The sequence below is a fragment of the Pleurodeles waltl genome, chromosome 6, assembly GCF_031143425.1.
Source record: "Pleurodeles waltl isolate 20211129_DDA chromosome 6, aPleWal1.hap1.20221129, whole genome shotgun sequence".
NCBI lineage: Eukaryota > Metazoa > Chordata > Amphibia > Caudata > Salamandridae > Pleurodeles > Pleurodeles waltl.
The window spans coordinates 934,640,287-934,662,295 of NC_090445.1; the positions used below are offsets into that span (position 1 = coordinate 934,640,287).

General features: G+C 44.4%; 1 protein-coding gene across 1 annotated transcript in view; it reads right to left on the reverse strand.

Annotated features, from left to right (window-relative positions):
- BNIP3 (BCL2 interacting protein 3) overlaps nucleotides 1-22,009 on the reverse strand; it is a 97,937-nt gene that overhangs the window by 6,429 nt on the left and 69,499 nt on the right. Inside the window, exons 4-5 of the mRNA XM_069239743.1 lie at nucleotides 8,760-8,866; nucleotides 8,528-8,677 (exon numbers count right to left, since the gene is read on the reverse strand). Coding sequence (XP_069095844.1) covers nucleotides 8,528-8,677; nucleotides 8,760-8,866 — 257 coding nt within the window. The remainder of the gene's footprint in view (nucleotides 1-8,527; nucleotides 8,678-8,759; nucleotides 8,867-22,009) is intronic.

Consider the following 22,009-nt stretch of genomic DNA (forward strand, 5'->3'; position numbering starts at 1 on the left):
GAGGGGTGACTTATCTATGCCATAGGCAGTATGAGGCTGGCATAGCACTCTGAGGGGAGTGCCATGTCGACTTAGTCATTTTCTCCCCACCAGCACACACAAGCTGGCAAGCAGTGTGTATGTGCTGAGTGAGGGGTCCCCAGGGTGGCATAAGACATGCTGCAGCCCTTAGAGACCTTCCCTGGCATCAGGGCCCTTGGTACCAGGGGTACCAGTTACAAGGGACTTACCTGGGTGCCAGGGTTGTGCCAATTGTGGAGACAAAGGTACAGTTTAGGGAAGGAACACTGGTGCTGGGGCCTGGTTAGCAGGCCTCAGCACACTTTCAAATCATAACTTGGCATCAGTAAAGGCAAAAAGTCAGGGGGTAACCATGCCAAGGAGGCATTTCCTTACACAGCCCCCCCCCCCCCAAACGAAAGAGGATGAGACTAACCTTTCCCAAGAGTCTTCATTTTCCAAGTGGAAGAACCTGTGGGCCATCTGCATTGGCATGGGCAGTCCCAGGTCTGTGTTCCACTATAAAGTCCATTTCCTGTAGGGAGATGGACCACCTCAACAGTTTTGTATTTTCACCTTTCATTTGCATCAGCCATCTGAGAGGTCTGTGGTCAGTTTGAACTACAAAGTGAGTACCAAAGAGGTATGGTCTCAGCTTCTTCAGGGACCAAACCACAGCAAAGGCCTCCCTCTCAATGGCACTCCAACGCTGCTACCTGGGGAATAACCTCCTGCTAATGAAAGCAACAGGCTGATCAAGGCCATCATCATTTGTTTGGGACAAAACTTCCCCTATCCCATGTTCAGAGGCATCAGTCTGCACAATGAACTGCTTGGAGTAATCTGGAGCTTTTAGAACTGGTGCTGTGCACATAGCTTGTTTCAGGGTGTAAAAGGCCTGTTGGCATTCTTAAGTCCAGTTTACCTTCTTGGGCATTTTCTTAGAGGCAAGTTCTGTGAGGGGTGTCACTATGGATCCATATCCCTTCACAAACCTCCTATAGTAACCAGTCAAGCCAAGGAATGCCCTAACTTGAGTCTGGGTTTTTGGAGCTACCCAGTCCAGAATAGTCTGGATCTTGGGTTGGAGTGGCTGAACTTGGCCTCCACCTACAAGGTGTCCCAAGTAAACCACAGTACCCTGCCCTATCTGACATTTGGATGCCTTGATAGAGAGGCCTGCTGCTTGTAGGGCCTGCAAAACCTTCTTCAGGTGGACCAGGTGATCCTGCCAGCTGGAGCTAAAGACAGCAATATCAAGATAAGCTGCACTAAAGACTCCAAGCCAGCAAGGACTTGATTCACCAACCTTTGTAAGGTGGCAGGGGCATTCTTTAAGCCAAAGGGCATCACAGTAAACTGATAGTGCCAATCAGGTGTAGAGAATGCGGTCTTTTCTTTTGCTCCTGGTGCCATTTTTATTTGACAGTACCCTGCTGTCAAGTCAAAGGTACTCATGTATTTGGCAGCACCTAATTTATCAATTAACTCATCCGCCCTTAGAATGGGATGGGCATCTGTCTTGGTGACAGAGTTAAGTCCTCTGTAGTCCACACAAAACCTCATCTCTCTCTTGCCATCTTTGGTGTGAGGTTTGGGGACTAAGACCACTGGGCTAGCCCAGGGGCTGTCAGAGTGCTCAATGACTCCCAATTCCAGTATCTTGCGGACTTCCACTTTGATGCTTTCCTTAACTTGGTTAGACTGTCTAAACATTTTGTTTTTGACAGGCATGCTGCCTCCTGTGTCCACATCATGGGTACACAGATGTGTCTGACCAGGGGTTAGTGAAAAGAGCTCAGCAAACTGTTGTAGGTCTTTCCTACAGTCAGCTTGCTGTAGGCCAGAGAGGGTGTCTGAATAGATCACTCCATCTACTGAGCCATCTTTAGGGTCAGTGGAGAGGAGATCAAGGAGAGGTTCACTCCCAGCTTCCTGGTCCTCATCTGTAACCATTAACACATTTACATCTGCCCTGTCATGAAAGAGTTTGAGGCGGTTCACATGGATCACCCTTTTGGGGGTCCTGCTAGTGCCTAGGTCTACCAGGTAGGTGACCTGACTCTTTCTCTCTAGCACTGGGTAAGGGCCACTCCATCTGTCCTGAAGTGCCATGGGACCCACAGGCTCCAGAACCCAGACTTTCTGCCCTGGCTGAAACTCAACCACCGCAGCCTTTTGGTCATACCACATCTTCTGGAGTTGTTGGCTGGCCTCAAGGTTTTTACTTGCCTTTTCCATGTACTCTGCCATCCTGGAATGTAGGCCTAGTACATAGTCCACTATATCTTGCTTAGGCCCATGAAGTGGTCTCTCCCAGCCTTCTTTCACAAGAGCTGGTGGTCCCCTTACAGGATGTCCAAACAGAAGTTCAAAGGGGGAAAACCCTACTCCATTCTGAGGCACCTCTCTGTAGGCGAACAACAGACATGGCAAGAGGACATCCCATCTCCTTTTGAGCTTTTCAGGGAGCCCCATGATCATGCCCTTCAATGTCTTGTTGAATCTTTCCACAAGACCGTTGGTTTGTGGATGGCATGGTGTGGTGAATTTATAAGTCACCCAACACTCATTCCACATGTGTTTAAGGTATGCGGACATGAAGTTGGTACCTTTGTCAGAAACCAGCTCCTTAGGAAATCCCACTCTGGTAAAGATACCAATGAGTGCTTTGGCTACTGCAGGGGCAGTAATGGACCTAAGGGGAATTGCTTTAGGGTACCTAGTAGCATGATCCACTACTACTAGGATATACTGATTCCCTGAGGCTGTGGGAGGTTCAAGTGGACCCACTATGTCCACTCCCACTCTTTCAAAGGGGACCCCCACCACTGGAAGTGGAATGAGGGGGGCCTTTGGATGGCCACCTGTCTTACCACTGGCTTGACAGGTGGCACAGGAGGCACAAAACTCCTTTACTTTCTGGGACATGTTGGGCCAATAGAAACGGTTGACTAACCTCTCCCAAGTCTTGGTTTGTCCCAAATGCCCAGCAAGTGGAATGTCATGGCCTAAGGTCAAGATGAACTCTCTAAACTCCTGAGGAACTACCACCCTCCTAGTGGCACCAGGTTTGGAATCTCTTGCCTCAGTGTAAAGGAGTCCATCTTCCCAATAGACCCTGTGTGTTCCACAGATTTTTCTTTTGGTCTCTTCAGCAGCTTGCTGCCTAAGGCCTTCAAGAGAGGGACAGGTTTCTTGCCCCTTACACAGCTGTTCTCTTGTGGGTCCCCCTGCGCCTAAGAGTTCAACCTGATAAGGTTCCAACTCCATGGGCTCAGTTCCCTCAGAGGGCAGAACTTCTTCCTGGGAAGAGAGGTTCTTTCTTTTGCTGTGTTGAAGCTGGTTCCCCAGTCTTCTTTCCTTTTCTCTTGGAGGGTTGGGCCATTATTCCAGGCTCCAACACCTCTTTTTCACCCTGAGCCTTGCACTGTGCCCTTGTCTTGACACACACCAGTTCAGGGATACCCAGCATGGCTGCATGGGATTTTAGTTCTACCTCAGCTCATGCTGAGGACTCCAGGTCATTTCCAAGCAAACAGTCTACTGGGACAGCAGAGGAGACTACCACCTGTTTCAGGCCAGTGACCCCTCCCCATTCTAAAGTTACCATAGCCATGGGATGCACTTTAGTCTGATTGTCAGCGTTGGTGACTGGATAAGTTTGTCCAGTCAGGTATTGTCCTGGGGAAACCAGTTTGTCTGTCACCACTGTGACACTGGCACCTGCATCCCTCAGGGCTTCTACACTAGTCCCATTAATTAAGAGTTGCTGCCTGTATTTTTGCATATTAGGGGGTCAGGCAGCCAGTGTGTCTAAGTCCACCCCACCCTCAGAAACTAATGTAGCTTCAGTGTGAACCCTGATTTGCTCTGGGCACACTGTTGATCCCACCCGGAGACTGGCTATTCCAGTGCTAACTGGAGTAGTAGTGGAAGTGGAACCTTTCTTGGCACATGCCTTGTCTCCAGTTTGGTGTCCCTGATGATTACAGCTACGACACCAGGCCTTTTTGGGATCAAAGTTTTTACCCTTGTACCCAAAATTGGATTATGAAGAGGCTTTGGACCCTCCCTCCTGAGCAGGTTTTTGGGGCCCTGTAGAAGACTCTTTACTTTTACCCTTGGATGTCTCAACACTTTTCCCTTGGGGAGTCTTTGTGACCCCTTTCTTTTGGTCACCCCCTGTGGAAGTCTTGGTCACCCTAGTCTTGACCTAATGGTCTGCCTTCTTTCCCAATTCTTGGGGAGAAATTGGACCTAGGTCTACAAGATGCTGATGCAGTTTATCACTGAAACAATTACTTAAAAGGTGTTCTTTCATAAACAGATTGTACGGCCCATCATAATCATTTACACCACTGCCATTAATCTAACCATCCAGTGTTTTGACTTAGAAGTCAACAAAATCAACCCAGGTCTGGCCCGAGGATTTTTGAGCCCCCCTGAACCTAATCCTGTACTCCTCAGTTGAGAATCCAAAGCCCTCAATCAGGGTAGCCTTCATGAGGTCATAGGATTCTGCATCTTTTCCAGAGAGTGTGAGGAGTCTATCCCTACACTTTCCAGCGAACATTTCCCAAAGGAGAGCACCCCAGTGAGATTTGTTTACTTTTCTGGTTGCACAAGCCCTCTGAAAAGCTGTGAACCATTTGGTGATGTCATCACCATCTTCATATTTTGTTATAATCCCTTTGGGGAGTTTTAGCATGTCAGGAGTATCTCTGACCCTATTTAAGTTGCTGCCACCATTGATGGGAGTTAAGCCCATCTCTTGTCTTTCCCTTTCAATGGCTAGGAGCTGTCTCTCCAACGCCAATCTTTTGGTCATCCTGGCTAACAGGAGGTCATCTTCATTGAGACTGCACTCAATGCTTCCAGAGCTGTTGGACTCCCCTGTGGGAGAAGCAGCATCTCTGACTATCACTTGTGGAGTCAGGGTTGGAGGAACCCTGGTCTCCCTAACTAGGACTGGAGGAGGGAAATTCTCCTCCACATCACTAGCTTCCCCCTCTGTAAGGGTATCTTCAGAGGGGTTGTCTCTAGGAAACTCTGCCAAGAGATCCTGGAGCTGTACTTTGGTAGGGTTTGATCCAGTTTTTATCTTTTTGATTTTGCAGAGAGTCCTTAGCTCTGACATCCTAAGATGCAGGTAAGGGGTGAGGTTGAGCTCCACCACCATCTCTTCTGCAGTAGACATTATTTCTCTAAAAGTTGGGATACTTTTTAAGAATCTAAAACTATCTCTAGAACTTAATCCAAACTTTTACAAAACTTTTAAACTCTAAAAGAAATGCTAACAGGGACTAACACAAGGCCCTAGCAGGACTTTTGAAAAATTTGAAAAATAGCTAAAATTTCAAAAATCAGTTTCTAATGACAATTATTGGAATTTAGTCGTGTGATCAAGTATTGGCTGAGTAGTCCAGCAAATGCAAAGTCTTGTACCCCACCGCTGATCCACCAATGTAGGAAGTTGGCTCTGTATGCACTATTTCAAAGTAAGGAATAGTATGCACAGAGTCCAAGGGTTCCCCTTACAGGTAAGATAGTGGTAAAAAGAGATAATTCTAATGCTCTATTTTGTGGTAGTGTGGTCGAGCAGTAGGCTTATCAGAGGGTAGTGTTAAGCATTTGTTGTACACACACAGGCAATAAATGAGGAACACACACTCAAAGACAATTCCAGGCCAATAGGTTTTTATATAGAAAAATATCTTTTCTTAGTTTATTTTAAGAACCACAGGTTCAACATTTACAAACAATACTTTAAATGAAAGGTATTTCACTCAGGTATTCCAGGAACTTTGAATAATCACAATAGCATGTACAGTGTTGACAAAAATGGCAATAAGCTATTTTAAAAGTGGACACAGTGCAAAAATCAACAGTTCCTGGGGGAGGTAAGTAAATGTTAAGTTCACAGGTAAGTAAAAAACTTACAGGGTTCAAAGTTGGGTCCAAGGTAGCCCACCGTTGGGGGTTCAAGGCAACACCAAAGTTACCACACCAGCAGCTCAGGGCCGGTCAGGTGCAGAGGTCAAACTGGTGCCCAAAACACATAGGCTTCAATGCAAATAGGGGTGCCCCGGTTCCAGTCTGCCAGCAGGTAAGTATCTGTGACTTCGGAGGGCAGACCAGGGGGGTTTTGTAGGGCACCGGGGGGGGGACACAAGCAGGCACAGAAGTTACACCCTCAGCGGCACAGGGGCAGCCGGGTGCAGAGTGCGAACAGGCGTTGGGTTTTCAATAGGAATCAATGGGGAGACCCGGGGGTCTCTTCAACGATGCAGGCAGGCACAGGGGGGAGCTCCTCGGGGTAGCCACCACCTGGGCTAGGCAGAGGGTCGCCTGGGGGTCGCTCCTGCACTGGAGTTTGGTTCCTTCAGGTCCTGGGGGCTGCGGGTGCAGTGTGGTTTCGAGGCGTCGGGTTCCTTGAAGCAGGCAGTCGCGGTCAGGGGGAGCCTCTGGATTCCCTCTGCAGGCATTGCTGTGGGGGCTCAGGGGGGTCAACTCTGGCTACTCACGGGCTCGCAGTCGCCAGGGAGTCCTCCCTGTAGTGTTAGTTTTCCGCAGGTCAAGCCGGGGGCGTCCGGTGCAGAGTGGAAAGTCTCACGCTTCCGGCGAGAAACGTGTGCTCTTTAAAAGGTGATTCTTTGTTTCCAAAAGTTGCAGTTTCTTGAACAGGGCCACTGTTCTCTGGAGTTTCTTGGTCCTTCAGATGCAGGGTAGTCCTCTGAGGCAGGAGTTTCTTGGTCCTTTAGATGCAGGGTAGTCTCCGAGGCTTCAGAGGTCGCTGGACCCTGTGGGATGCGTTGCTGTTGCAGTTTTCTTCGAAGTAGGGTGACAGGCCGGTGGGGCTGGGGCCAAATCAGTTGTTGTCTCCGTCTTCACTGCAGGGCTTCAGGTCAGCAGTCCTTCTTCTTCTTCTTTAGGTTGCAGGAATCTATCTTCCTCGGTTCTGGGAGCCCCTAAATACTCAATTTAGGGGTGTGTTTAGGTCTGGGAGGGCAGTAGCCAATGGCTACTGGCCCTGAGGGTGGCTACACCCTCTTTGTGACTCCTCCCTGTGGGGAGGGGGGCACATCCCTAATCCTATTGGGGGAATCTTCCATCTTCAAGATGGAGGATTTCTAAAAGTAAGAGTCACCTCAGCTCAGGACACCTCAGGGGCTGTCCTGACTGGGGAGTGATTCCTCCTTGTTTTCCTCATTATGTCCTCCACCCTTGCTGCCAAAAGTGGGGGCAGTGGCCGGAGGGGCGGGTATCTCCACTAGCTGGGATGCCCTGTGGCGCTGTAACAAAGGGGGTGAGCCTTTGAGGCTCACCGCCAGGTGTTACAGTTCCTGCAGGGGGAGGTGAGAAGCACCTCCACCCAGTACAGGCTTTGTTCCTGGCCACAGAGTGACAAAGGCACTCTCCCCATGTGGCCAGCAACATGTCTGGTGTGTGGCAGGCTGGCAAAAGCTAGTCAGCCCACACTGGAAGTCAGGTATGTTTTCAGGGGGTATCTCTAAGATGCCCTCTGGGTGTATTTTTACAATAAAGTGCACACTGGCATCAGTGTGCATTTATTGTTCTGAGAAGTTTGATACCAAACTTCACAGTTTTCAGTGTAGCCATTATGGTGCTGTGGAGTTCGTGTTTGACCGACTCCCAGACCATATACTCTTATGGCTACCCTGCACTTACAATGTCTAAGGTTTTGCTTAGACACTGTAGGGGCATAGTGCTCATGCACCTATGCCCTCACCTGTGGTATAGTGACCCTGCCTTAGGGCTGTAAGGCCTGCTAGAGGGGTGACTTATCTATGCCATAGGCAGTGTGAGGTTGGTATGGCACTCTGAGGGGAGTGCCATGTCGACTTAGTCATTTTCTCCCCACCAGCACACACAAGCTGGCAAGCAGTGTGTATGTGCTGAGTGAGGGGTCCCGAGGGTGGCATAAGACATGCTGCAGCCCTTAGAGACCTTCCCTGGCATCAGGGCCCTTGGTACCAGGGGTACCAGTTACAAGGGACTTACCTGGGTGCCAGGGTTGTGCCAACTGGGAAAAAGAGGTACAGTTTAGGGAGGGAAGACTGGTGCTGGTTAGCAGGGTCCCAGCACTTTCAAATCATAACTTGGCATCAGCAAAGGCAAAAAGTCAGGGGGTAACCATGCCAAGGAGGCATTTCCTCACAGCTATTCCTTACATACTCTGAAATAATTTGAATATGGCAACTCTGTACTGGGGCATTTTTGGTTTTCTCATAAGTATCATGATAAGCAAGTCCTATTATAGCCAATTTATACAATTAATATAGCACAGGATGTTTTATTGACCGGCTCACTGGATGGTATACAAATGCACAACATATGAATCGCAACAAATATATATTTTTACTGTATGGTTAATTAAACACTTCAGCATAGTCACTGCAGTTTCAATGGACTGCACACTTTTAATATGTATTACAGGTTAAGAGAGACACACAATACCATTTTACATGTTACTCGTTATTATTTCATAAACATGTTTACTCACCCCAATCCAATTGCAAGCAAGTGAGAAAGAAGCAGGGATGGGAGAAACACTTTCAGAAATTCTGCAGAGAAAATGCCTCCCTTCTTCATAACACTAGTGTTTCTCATACTGAGACTGGGTGCATGTTTTGGATGTTTAAAGAGAAATTCCCTACCAGAAAAAGAAAGACAGCTCTCAGGCATGTAGACTGCAAAACATATATTTAAAAAACACAGTCTTTCAAAAGACGTACTTGGGTGGGTTGTTCTCTGGTCTGCTAGACCAGTCCCAAATCCAGTCTGAGTTTTTGTTCAATATGTTTTCAAGTTCTTTCCTTCTGTCAATAAAATCTTCCTCGGACTAATAAAAAGAAACATATTGGTCAGTGTTGTATATTGTAAAACAAAGACTGCACACTTTTTTCACAAAAGCTCCACATAAAAATAAATCTTCAGAGTGGAATAATTTAATAGAAAGTAAACACTGAAACACAGAAACATAAGGAGACTAAAATAATTGTTGTGAGCTGAAGCTGACAAACGTTATTTCAACACTGCCACATACCCTAGATACGGGTTATTAATGGTTTTATATATTTTTTTTAAATCAACAACAACAAAAAATCATTGGCCAACGAATGGGGTTCAATGTATGCATATTAAAATATTTTACAGCAACAATCCATAGCATACGTCTTAATGAATACGACATTTTCAGCCAAAGCGAACTCTCAAAGATGGGCAGATAAGCAAGAAGCACAGGTGCATTTCTTATTTGTGGGCAGTCTGAACTTAGAAGACGGAGGGCATCTAACTCCAGAGTCCCCGAGAAGTAGAAAATCAAGTTTGTAAATTCATATTCAGGATCATTCGCTTTGTAGCAAAGGGGATTATTTAATTCAATTCTAGCTCTTTTCTGCTAGACAGTCACACCCAGATCACAATGGCTCCCCGATCGTGTAGCTGACTACTTCTGGAGCGATTCTTGGACACATCATCTAGGTTGGAACTGCCCAACTTTCTGCTCTACAAATATTTTAAAGTTTCCCAACTATACGGCCTAGGTGAGCAATTTACCAATGTTTCATGACTGGGACTCAGTGGAGTCTGGTTCATCCTGGGCAAAGGATATCTTAAACAACTAAAGGGACTACTTTGTCTGACTACAACCAAACTGTATTCATGCTAGTGATTGTAAATGCTAGGTATGTTTTTAGTCCGTTTATTTTGAGCTCCATGGCTTCACCTGCAACGCAAATGTGCTCACAGGACCTGCTTGGAGTCTATTATCAAGTCTAATATGACAAAATGTGTTACCACCACTAGGTGAATCTGTAAGATGATCATAGGATCTGGGTCTTGATGTCTCACATGTGTGTTCAAATACAACCAATGATGAAAATGAAAAAAAATGCATCTTAAAGTGTCAAAGTGGAAATCATGGCCAGACCCAGCTACCAAAATTCAGCACGTGCACTAGGATCATAGCCGTAACATTTTTTACTTTTGCTACAATTAATTTTAATTTTGCACCTTTTGCATTCAATCAGACATTTTTCCCTAGTGCTTCTCTTTTTAACTCTGTTTAGATTTTCTTTATTTCCCATTTTTACTTACATTTACTTCACTTACATTTGATGTGGTTATTTGTATTTTTGTTGTACTGCTGCTTGGCATTTTGTATCTGCATCACACTATGTACGTGTTTGTTGAGGATTGCTCAAGAGCTAATTTCCCAAATCTCGTCCAGCATTACTGTTTTTTAAGGTGGTTTGCCTTTCACAGATTAGTATGTTTGAGAGATGAGGAAGCTCGGTCACAAGGCTATAGAATCTTGCACATGTGGGCGGATTTTGTAATTTCATGAATATACACTAATGAGTAACTGAAGCAAAACCTAAGAGATGTAAACATTTATTGCACATAATTGTAATTCTGAATAAAAACATGCATTCCACATACAGATGCAGGATCCTGTTACAGGAAGTTGACCCTTGCAAAATGCATTAAAATACCCTCAAATTCCTATATTTGTGGATATTCACAAAATTATGCTGTCACTGGAAAAACATACATATATTGCAAGGTGTTAAGGATTGGATTCTCCAGTGGGAAACGTATTTCAATCCGAGGAAAAAATAAATAAAAGGCTTCAATGTCCAATTAGCCTTTTCTGAAGGATTTATGCCTGGATTTCTGATTGATTTATACAAGCACTCCAGGCATTCTTTGCCTCAAACGAAAACCCATAGGATCAGATTTTAGACTTTTTTGGGCGACACATTGTGAATCAGGCCAATGTGTTAGACATGTGCAACCTTGTTGACTAGCTAAGCATAGTTAGAAAAACTGACATTATGGGCCAGATTTAAGAAAAGTAGCGCTACATTAGCTGTAGCGTCACTTTTCTTGAGTCCCTTGCACCACCCTGCCGCCACCATCTGTGTGCCGTATTTAAAATAAACACACTTAGAGGCAACCCACTATTCCCCTAGGAACTGGGTACAGACAATGTCTCACTTAAGAATGATCCTAGAGGAATTGTTTAGATATAATTTGTGTACATATGATCCAGTCTCAATTAATGAATAAGACAACTCCGTACTGTTCAAATCCAATATATTAATCAATAGGATTCAGGAAGTGTAAAAAAATGTACAACAAATGTCCATCTCTTAAACAACAACACTGTATATAACGATTGAATCTCAACAGAAGATCCAGGAAGGGGTTGTAACCCTCCCGTTGACATAGTCCTGCACAATAATTGCCTGGTTTTCAATCCCAGTTCAAGCAATATCACTGTGGTGGCAGTCAGTAGTCGGTCAGACCATCATCAGAACTCAGGCCCTCATTATGAGTTTGCCAGGTGGCGGAGACCGCCCGCCAAAGCCCGCATCAGGATGACCGCATAGGCAGCCATCCCTCCACAGTACCTATCACGAGTTTCCTGCTGGGCTGGCGGGAAATACGCGACAACATTGACGCTGGCTCGTAATACAGCTGGCGGCAATGTTGCGGTGCGTCGGGTGCAACAGCACCCATCGTGATTTTCACTGCCCATTATTCAGGCAGTGAAAAGCGTGACAGGGCTGTACATGGGGGCCCCGGCACTGCCCATGCCATGTGCATGGGCTATTCTGGGGCCTCCACAAGGCCCCCGGCACCCACTTTCCTCCAGCCTTTGGATGGCGGTGGGTCCCCCATGCAAAGGCTGGGTCATACTCCGGAACGAGCTGCTCTGGCAGATTGAGACTACCGGCACAGCCACGCCATCAGCTGGCGCCAATCTGGCAGTCGGACCTTGGCGGCTCCGCCACTGTCATAATGTGGCAGTCGAACCTCCCCTGGTGGTGCCGTTCCAAGCGCCAGACTCGTAATGAGGCCCTCAGTGTTGTAAAACAATACAACAGCTTGCAAAAATAGGCTCCGTAGCAACATACAAGGGAACTTCAACTTTCTAATTAAGGGACTGCTAGCGTCTGTCTCCATCTGCATCCGTTCAACCCATGCGAGTCAGAATCAAAAATACAACACACTATGGTGCAGGGAAGGGGGCAATAGTGTCATGATTTCTGATGCTATTGATGTACTGTTCAGGGTTAGCGCCAAAAGTTTGGTGCTAACCCTGAACAGTACATAGGGTACACTGAATACAATGGAATGCCCCCTGTTAACGCCTGCTCTGAGCAGGTGTTAAAAATGCAGGAAAAAATGATGCAAAGAAATGGGGGCCACCCAGAGGGGGAACTCCCCCCCCCCCCTTGCAAACATTATGCCTGGTGCAGGCATAATGTGGCGCAAGGGATTACAAAATGGCGCAGTGCATTTATTGCACCACTTTGTAAATATGGTGCAGCGTTTTTGGCCATCTAATGCCACATTAGCATTAAAAAAGCACGCTAATATGTCGTTGGATGATGCTAGGCCCACCTAAATCTGGACCTGTATCTTTAAATTTGGACAAAAGTTTTTTCATCTCGAAACAAGTTCCATCAGGTATAGGCCAAGGGCTCCGCTGGCAAGGCTTTCCCATGCTGGTAATGGCATTCCTCAAGGCTAGATTTGTATCCCACCCAAGGGGCTTCCTCAGCTTTCTTTTCCTTCTAGGTTGCTATTTACTAAACTGTAGGGTGTACCTAGAGGTCTCTGTTGCTTTAAAGCATTGCAGATTTCGACACATTGGTGAAAGACAAAGAACAGTCACTGTATACTGGGCACCATTGGTCAACTGAAACATAATGGACAACATCCTAGTCACATGACTGCTCATAAACTTGAAGGAAAGCAAATGCAATATAGGTCTTGTTATTAGAGGGATGTGCATAGGTCATAAACCTTAGGAATTCCTCTTGGTGAATAACAGCCATAGTATGGAGAATTGGTGCACAGCTTCAGTGAGTCTGTGTTTTATCATCAAGGAGATAAAACACAGATTGATACCTCTCAGTAAAAGGCACATTTACTTCAGCACATCAAATTTCTTTTAACATAATGTTAGCAAGCAGAAGGTGTATGAAGTGACTGCAAAACCTATTCTAAACTTAAATTAAATGGGTGCACAGATGATCAGAAAATGGGAGCAAGCTGATGTGGCTGGAGCCAGGCAGTGGTTGCTATTCCCTCATCAAGCACTAGATCAAGTATGAACACACATGGGGCCAGAGACTATGTATGTATTATTACCAAGACGTTGCCCCACGACCTCTGCCACTGGCTAGGACTCAACATTTGCATACCCAGATATTTGCCATCATGCTTAACAGGATTTGTTACTATTGCTTGCAGTGTAGCCTAAACCAGTGGTCTTCAAACTGTGTTTGTCTGAGCTCCACATCCCTTTCACCCTCAGCAACATTTTATCAGGGTTTCGGGCCCGACCACCACCTGAGGAAAATTCCTGGACTAAGGAATGGAAAATTTCTGGAGGCTGGTACTCTGCATCATTGACAGCCATCCCCACCTGCATATCTCAGGTCATATCTGGTTATATTTGGCAAATAATTTTAAACATATTGAGATTGTTTAGCAAACTGAAGATTTGTGAGTGCCTGTGGTTAGATGACAGAAGGTTATTACACAGGTCAAGTTTCCCCCAAAAAACTTTGCCCCAAAATATACATTGTTGCTTCATTTTCTACATAAAACATAATTTCACTTGATATGATGAAAACACTTTGAAAATTAATATGACAGATCTGCCTGTTTTTCCCTACAGAGACAGTCAATCTGTGGCTGTATCCTTGCTACTGCCATCCTCAGGTTGTGCTCCACTTTGTCTTGAATGATACTTTGTTTTCAATACAGCATAAGCTAAGTTTTGCATAAAAACAATGAGCTGAAAGGCAGGAAAGTTGTGATAATGTCAAAGCTGAGTGTTCCACAGACATTTTCAGCCAACACTCCCCCAGTGAGAGAGCATTGTACGGTCACCCTGGAGCTCAATTAGTTCTTGCTGCATGAGAATCAGGAAACGGGTCCCCACCTCTACTATAAATGGTTGAAAGACCCAATCATTCATGTGGTCATTGTCCTTGGGAAAATACTTTCATAAACTGTCCCTGAGAGATGTCCGGTAATTTTTATTTAACTCAGCAACACTTGAAATGCCATATTTGATTTCCTCAAGAGCAAGGGAATGACTTATAGAAGACAGCTTCAATTTTTCTTCTCCATAACTTCAGCTTCTTCTTGAACGCAGATATTTTTGTTTTCATCGTAAGAGAAGTGATTTCAGGTCCTTGCAAAGAAATAGTCGGAGAATTTAATTTCTCAAAGATGTCAGCAAGGTATGCTAAAATCACAAGCCACTGAGGATTACATAGTTGTTCTGCTTTGCAAGGGTCCAAATCCAGAAGAAATTGCCGAACTTCATTCTGTAATTCAAAATTGTGATTCAGTGCTTTCCTCCGGTATAACCACCGGACTTCTGTGTGAAGCAGCCAGCCATCATGTTCAGCTCCCATTTCCGCACATAAAAATGGCAAACAGACGCACTGTTGTGGGGTGGATCTTAATGAAATTAACTATTTTTACTGGAGAATTCAGCACATCTTCAAGTGCACTGTCCATGTTTTGAACAGCAAGGGCCTCCTGGTGTATCATACAGTGGGTACACAGAATATGTGGAGCCACTTTCAGCACTCTAGCGTTTAGGTCAGCCCTAGCACCTTCTGTGCAGATCCTAACACAGTTTTCCCCCTGTAAGCCATGGAGACCAGGGAAGTCACTGACAATGTTAAATAGGACGGCAACATATTTCTCATTTTTGCAGCTTTTCTCTCGCCACCTGTTTCAGCCTTTTGTTTGAGAACCCTAGCATCTTTTAGCAGCAGGAAACAATCAACGTAAAAAGTGTGTTTGACCTAAGATACAAAATTGTGAACCGACATGTTAATAAATAGCAAGCATTTACTGTTTTCAAGCACACAGCTGCATGAGGTTGTATAGGTAGGTTTTTAAACTTTGCATTTTCAATAAAAGTCTTCTAAAAATGTATTTGTATTATATATAACACATGGTTAAAATAACAGTTCAGTGGTATGTTGATAAACTGTTATTCCAGCTGATCCAGTGTTTACAGGGGTGCTCCAAACACTACTGCAGCATGTCCATGCAGATACCACTGACGAGGCTGCACAATTCAGAGTTGTAAAGGTTAGGGAGAGGGAACGTAAGCATAGTTTCTCATCCACTACTCCAAAAAAAGAGAAAAAGTTTAAGAAATGTTGCAGGTATGTTTTCAATATGTCTCATATGAGTCATCAAAAAAACACCCCTCCCCCAAAATCACAATCTTAGCGATGGGTAAGAGAGTGAATGACATGCCTAGAAATTACCTGCTGCCTGGTTCAGCACCCCAATAAAATATGTGATGATCTGTAAGTTATGAGCTTGAATCCCAGAGTGCTGATAAGATATGTAATGATCTGTAAGTAAATACTTTATAATCTGGCAACTGAAAGCACCAAAATGATTTCAGACAGGATTCTTAAGCTCTGGCTCTCTAGAAAGCAGAAACATACAGATGACTGTCACACACTTCGCTGGTGGGTCTGAAGAGTTTCAAAAACATATCTGTCCTATATTGCTGGAGTTTATGAGCTCTACAGACAAAAAAGGTAAATGGTGAGTGCTCTGCCCTCCACACTTTCACACTGAGAACAAGCACAGACTCCATGTGAAGTTACATCCCATGCCAACATTCTAGCAACAAGAGGAAGGAGGATTACAGTTCACTCAGAATTAACTCCCCAACCACCACAATACCAATGGATTCTGAATGCCAAGCGCGTATAGGAGAGGGAGATGTATGGTTTGCCAGCTGAATATCAAGTGGGCTGTGGTGGGTGGAAGGGCAGCCCTGGATATCCAGTCCAAGAGTGTTCAGGTAGAGGTAGCACAATGGGCAGTGTTATCCTACCATTCACCACCCCCAAATCTCATGTGAGGACGCAAACAAAAAGCCTGAGGCATGACCAGTATTTTGGTGCCTCTTCAAACTTTGTGTTACTGCATCAGCACATATCACACAAAAAACACAGGCATGCACCTAAAATAAGCCAAGCCAGCATAATAACAGTATCTAATAAATTATTTGCACCAAATCTGAAGTGAATAATTAGAAATTAACATGTTTCAATTTTGAAAATGCGTGAATGATTAAAACATTACTAAGGTCTAGTCCCCTTCTTCGTGTCTGCTACTCCTGTTCTTCCATTCACACCACTTTCCTGTGCAGTCTCACACTTGACATTTTTGCCCCTCTAGTACCCACATCTTTCTAACATTCTACATCTGCATACCTCAACCCTCACCTTTTTTCACTTCAGCACCCTCTTTTCAATCACCCCTGCATGTCGTTCCTTCACTTCACCCACATTTCTCGTAAACACTGAGTATTCTTTTACTTCACAGCTGTGTATTGTCTTAGTTCACTTTCACATAGCATCATAATTACATTTGCCACACATGACTACTGCACAGTGTGCTCTTCAGTGAGGCCACAAATTGGATGAGCATGTATTCAGAATACCTTTATGACACTGATACCTACTGTGATAAACTTGCACTTCCCGGGGTGTGAAATCCAGAGCTCTCAGCCCTGGTCCTTTGTAAACACCACCCACAACCTCAAATCATAAGACATTCAGATGTGATTCAGTTCACTGTAAGTAACTAATAGGTCGCATGAGAAAGTTTACAAAAACAACATATTTAAAAAAATCTAACATTCACCCTGAGGAACTGAGGTATGCAAGGTCAAGAAGGATCAGTACATTACAAGACAGCACAGATGCTGCATCACAGACCACAACGGACATGCTTTGATGGGAAATATTTTGTGAAAAGCCCCACAAGGCCAGTGCCTGCACCCACATGGCTAAAAGTTAGTGGCGAAGAGAGAGTGGTTGGAGTGAAGAGTCGTAGAGTGGAGTGGTGTAGAGTGGCATAGAGTGTCAGAGTGGAGCCACGTCGAGTGGAGTGGCATAGTGGTATGTTAGAGACATAGTGTCAGCAAGGTTTATGGCCTCAGTGGACTTCTCTGTATTTCTGAGAATTGACCATGGGGGAATGACATTTATCTTTTCATCAACTGACTGGAGCACTTTAAATCACGCACACATACAGTGACCATTAAACATATATATGTAAATCAGTGTATAGAAAATGATGACAAAGGGGACTACATGGTGTAGGAATCACATATCATCCATACTAGTGGGCATTTTTAAGAGTGCTTAGTCTGGGGAAGCATAAATTCAGGATTCAGAACATAACAGTGGTTATGGTTGACTTTACTAATAATAATTTATTTCCACTCAAACAAACCCTTTTTAGTTCAATTTTGGATACTCAAAAGACTGGGAAGAAAACATAACTATCTAACCTGCTCTTTGCATGCAGCTCTTTGAAGGCATTTCATAGCTCACTGTGTTAGATTATGATTGCAACTTATGAACTGCACAGTAACAAAAGGAGCTCTGTGACAAAAGACGTATCCCACTGAGCCATGCACATAAAATGCTCTTCTGTGATCTGCATAATTTACGTTCTTTGCAGCAGGCATATGAACCCTCTTCGCTAACTTAGATGAGCCAAAACTCCCATTAGACAAAACCCAGATATCTCTCCAGCAAGTACATTAAACACAGTTATCTTGGCATTTTTATTGTTGCCTGAAAGCTGTTGGATATACAAGGAACTCTGCAGTGCTTTTAACACTGCTGCACTGCTTCAAGACTGGCCCCCATTAACAAAAGCACAACCCATCCTTCCAGGGAAATGCCTGATGCCCAGTATGGCCAGTACAGCTTTGGATGGTCCCCTTGCAATTGAAACAGAACCAAACTGGCTCACAAATTAAAAGAGAGAAATGGGACCTTAATAAGCCCTAAAATATTGTGTGGTTAGGCCAGCGGAATACTTCGGTTGATGCAGACTTGCAGCCCCAGCCGAATCAACCCATCCTTTTTTAGCGGACTCTAAATCCCTTTTAGACTAATGGTCGGTGCACGTGTGACTTTTAGAAAACTTGTTGAAGCTTACCTGCATTTATTTTCTGTCTTTCATCCTGGGAACCAGCAAGGCAGTGAAGATATGGCACTGGCAGGAACCAGGAGGCTAAGAACAGCACCCACAAGGGGAAAGGCAGCGAGCAGAATCCCAAAGGCAGAAAATGAGTGGTGAAAGACAGCAGTGGAGATGTACCGCTAACAGCAAAGTAATGGGCATTCAAGAGATTTATGAAGCTAAAATTTGCGGCATTTCCTTCTTCAGCGCTGCTCTCGGTATGATTGGTGCAACGTCATGGCTAATGGTGCTGGCTCATGAATGGCTGCTCTATTGGTATCCCTCCAATCAGAGAGCTCCATTGGAAATGGATGGAAAAAGGAAAGATAACAAACGTATTTTTGACATAAAAAAGTACACATTGGAAGGTGAAACATTCAGGTGAAGTGCAAGCCCCTCCACCCCCCCAACCAGGAATGATGCCGCACCATCACCCTACCCTCCTCCTCCCCACTCGGGGGGGCCGCACCCTACATTTTGAAGAGCAGTGGCCTGAACTTTTAGTGCTTCAGGTCTGCAAAATTATGAGCAGCCTATGGTTCACATACTATCTAACTATGTACAACTGTTCCTCAGAGGGCTGCAATATTTTTCTAAGTGAACTACTTGAGGAATAACTGTATAACATCCATTTTAATACTATGCACGGATATTTCTCGGGAGAAGTTCAAGGTCCATACTTCCTGTACCCAAAGAACAATATTAACACCTAGAGATGTTCGGCTGGGTAACCAAAGCATGGTTTCCCTGGCAAAGAGTTTAGCAACTTTTACCTGCCAAAGTGCCCTAACTCCTCCTAAGCCCGGTGGCTTCTTTACAGAGTTCAGGCATTGTATTCTTGGGAATTGTGCCCGTCACTCTAAGAGCCGTCCACAAAGAAAAGGGTTGCAACAATGGCAAGCACAGTGACCCAGGTTATTACAATGTAAGGTGTTGTATTATGGCGGTGTTTCATCCATGTATAGAATTCAGTTCCCCTTTGAGTACTGCATCTTGTTGCATGCATAGATTCACCAGAGAATCTACAGTCTGTTTTATTCCAACAATGAAGTTCATTGCGCTGGTCTGTAGATTAGAAATGTAAAAGCTGCAGGAATTAAAGGACTTCAGAACAAGCTAGGATTTTGTGCCAATGGAATATCTTCCAATCAGTTGCCTGGAGTTGCTCCACTGTGATTTGCACATTGCTGTGCTACAGGAATTGAATTTACTGAGGTAGGAAAAGGAAGATTATAATTCTTTTTCAGATGTTTCAACTTTCCCTTCTGATGCCTCTTATGTTGAAGATGCTTCCTCCCTGCTGATGCCTCTTCTGACCCAAGACTCTACATCCTAACCAGTCATCTTTCAACGCTGAAGACACTGCATTCAAGTCTTTTGCAGCAGGTGTCCTCAAATGTACTGGGGATTACCTCGGTTTCTGAGCTCTGGGTGCAGATTTGCCTCAGGTCTAGTATTCCACTGCCCCTCTGACATTCAGGCATAAACACTTGGAACTATGCAGAACTCTTTTTTAGTTCATTTTTATAGTACATTCTTGTGTAATCTTCTCACAAACCACACTGTCAAATTTGCCACAATATTTAGAGAGGTTCTGAAACAATGTTGAGTCTAAAGTCCTGTCCAAATCCATTTTTTGAAGAGTTTAGCTTGTTAGCAAAGGTACATTTTCCTACTGCCTTTAGCACAATCCCAGAACCACAGAATGCCATACACAACTAGATGCACCACATCTTATACCACCATAACCACTCCTGGTCCTCTACCATTACAAATACTTACAATCTCACAGCATTTCTGGTCCCACCTAACTGTCAGTCTCCAGCTGTATTCACTTAAGTACTGTCAACAATGTGAGGTTCTACAAGGACTAAACCCCTCCCTAACAAAAGATCACAATATCCTCTGACTGCAGGACATTGTTGCTTTGGCAGACACGCAATTAGTTACGTAATTCACAGCTTCTATCTTCTCTGCTGTCAGAACCCCATCCTCTGCCAGTGTAACTTCAATGCCATGATCCAAGCTACATAATCAGATGATGGTCATTTCCTTTTATCAAATATATAGCAAATAACAGTTTTAGAGGTCACACATTCTCCTTTTAAAAAAGTGCGCATTCTGTGTTCTTTAAAAATTGAAACTTATTTTTTCACCACAGAAAATCAACCATAGTGTGAACCAATAGGTTTGCATCAACTGGGCATCTCCTAGAAGAATATTTATCGGCAGCAGAAAACGTGTGCAAAGTAAAAAACAAAATAAATAAAAGAGACACTCAAAACATTTGTATTATGTATGTTGCATTTCTATAGCTCAAACCTAGCCATAAAGCTGAGGAGCACTTTACAGGGCCCAGGATAAACATAATGTCATGAAGCGGTTGCTCTGATTAATGGCCTGTTAATGCATTGTAATGTAGGGCTCTTTAAAGAGGTATATCTTGAACACTTTCCTATATTGGGTCAGTGTTGTGGCGGACCTGATGGATATGGGGTTGTTATTCCAGATACTTAGTGCATAGTTGAAATCGGCCTGCTGCCTGGTCTTCTCTTTTTTACACTTCTTAGTTTTCAATCCGAATGTATCCTGGCTGCAGATTTGCAGAGGACCACCAGAGATGGTGAGCTTGTCTGAAAAATAAGCAAGAGTGCTGGTTGTGATGGCTTTGTAAAGTATGCAGCTGGGTTTGAAGCTGGTGTGAGCCAGTAAGAGGAGTTCCATTAGGGTAGGTTGATTTGATCAGATTTTTTCAGAACTTGGATATAGTTTGCAGTTTGTTTGTTGTCCTTGGCAAAATATTTGAATTTGCCTGGGTTGGGTCACACTTCAGGTAGGAGCTGCTCTTTCAGGTGTGGATGATGGGCAGGCAGTGTTAGGGGTGTTGAATGTCTGAAGAGGAGACTTTTAATTAGGTTTGTGTATTATTGGCATATTTGTGAATTATGATGCTGTTATCTTTGAGGAGAGCATCAAAAGGCTCAAAGTCAAGGCTAAAGAGGACAGGACAGTATGCACCCCCGGGGGACTCCACAGGTGATGGAATCTTTTAGGACTTTGGTGTGCCAATATGTGAAAACAACTGCTATTTTAAAAGACAGAACATGAACCACTCAATGACATTGCTAATGAATCCCATTCAAGTCTCATGGGTGCTTATCAGTGTAGGATGGTCGATTGTGTCAAAGTCATCTGAGATGTTCAGTAATATCAGGAGGCTGGGGTCATCTTAATTTGTGGTCAGGGAAAGCACAATCTAGGATGTGTAAAGTAGCAGACTCTCTGCTACAGCATGATGTGAAGTCAGTTTGGTAGTCGTGCAGGAGATGGTTAGCATTAATGTGATCTTGAGGAGTTGACCAAAGACTGCTTTTTCAATGACCTTGCTGATGAATAGTAGGTGATTGATGGGCTAGTAGCTGATGAGGTCAGCAGGGTATAATGTAGATTTCTTTAGGAGTGGAGGGGATCTGGCCTCACTCGGGGCCATTTGGGAAAATGCCTTGAGTGTGGGAGGCATTTACAATGGTGAGAAGAGGTGGAGAGCATTTCCCCAGAGAGCTTTGATAAAGGACCAGGGTAAGGTTTCATCTTCATAAGAGGTGGTTTTGAGGCAAGTTGAGTATGTCGAAGAGATCTGCAAGAGATAGGGCTTAGAAGGATGACAATTGCACGATTCTACGGCAAGGTGGTACTATAGGAGATGAAGTAAGCTTGGGATTGTTGACGTGCTGTTGGATTGTCTGTATATGTTCATTGAATAGGAGATTGATCGCATCACATTTTTCTGTGGAGTGAGGAATAGATACGGGTTTGATGCAGTGCTTGATAGTCTTGAAAATCATTCTGCTTTTGTTGGTGGCTTCACTGATGTGCTGGTTTAGTACTTTGCTTTGGCTGATGTGATGGGCTGTCTGTGTGTTGTGTATAT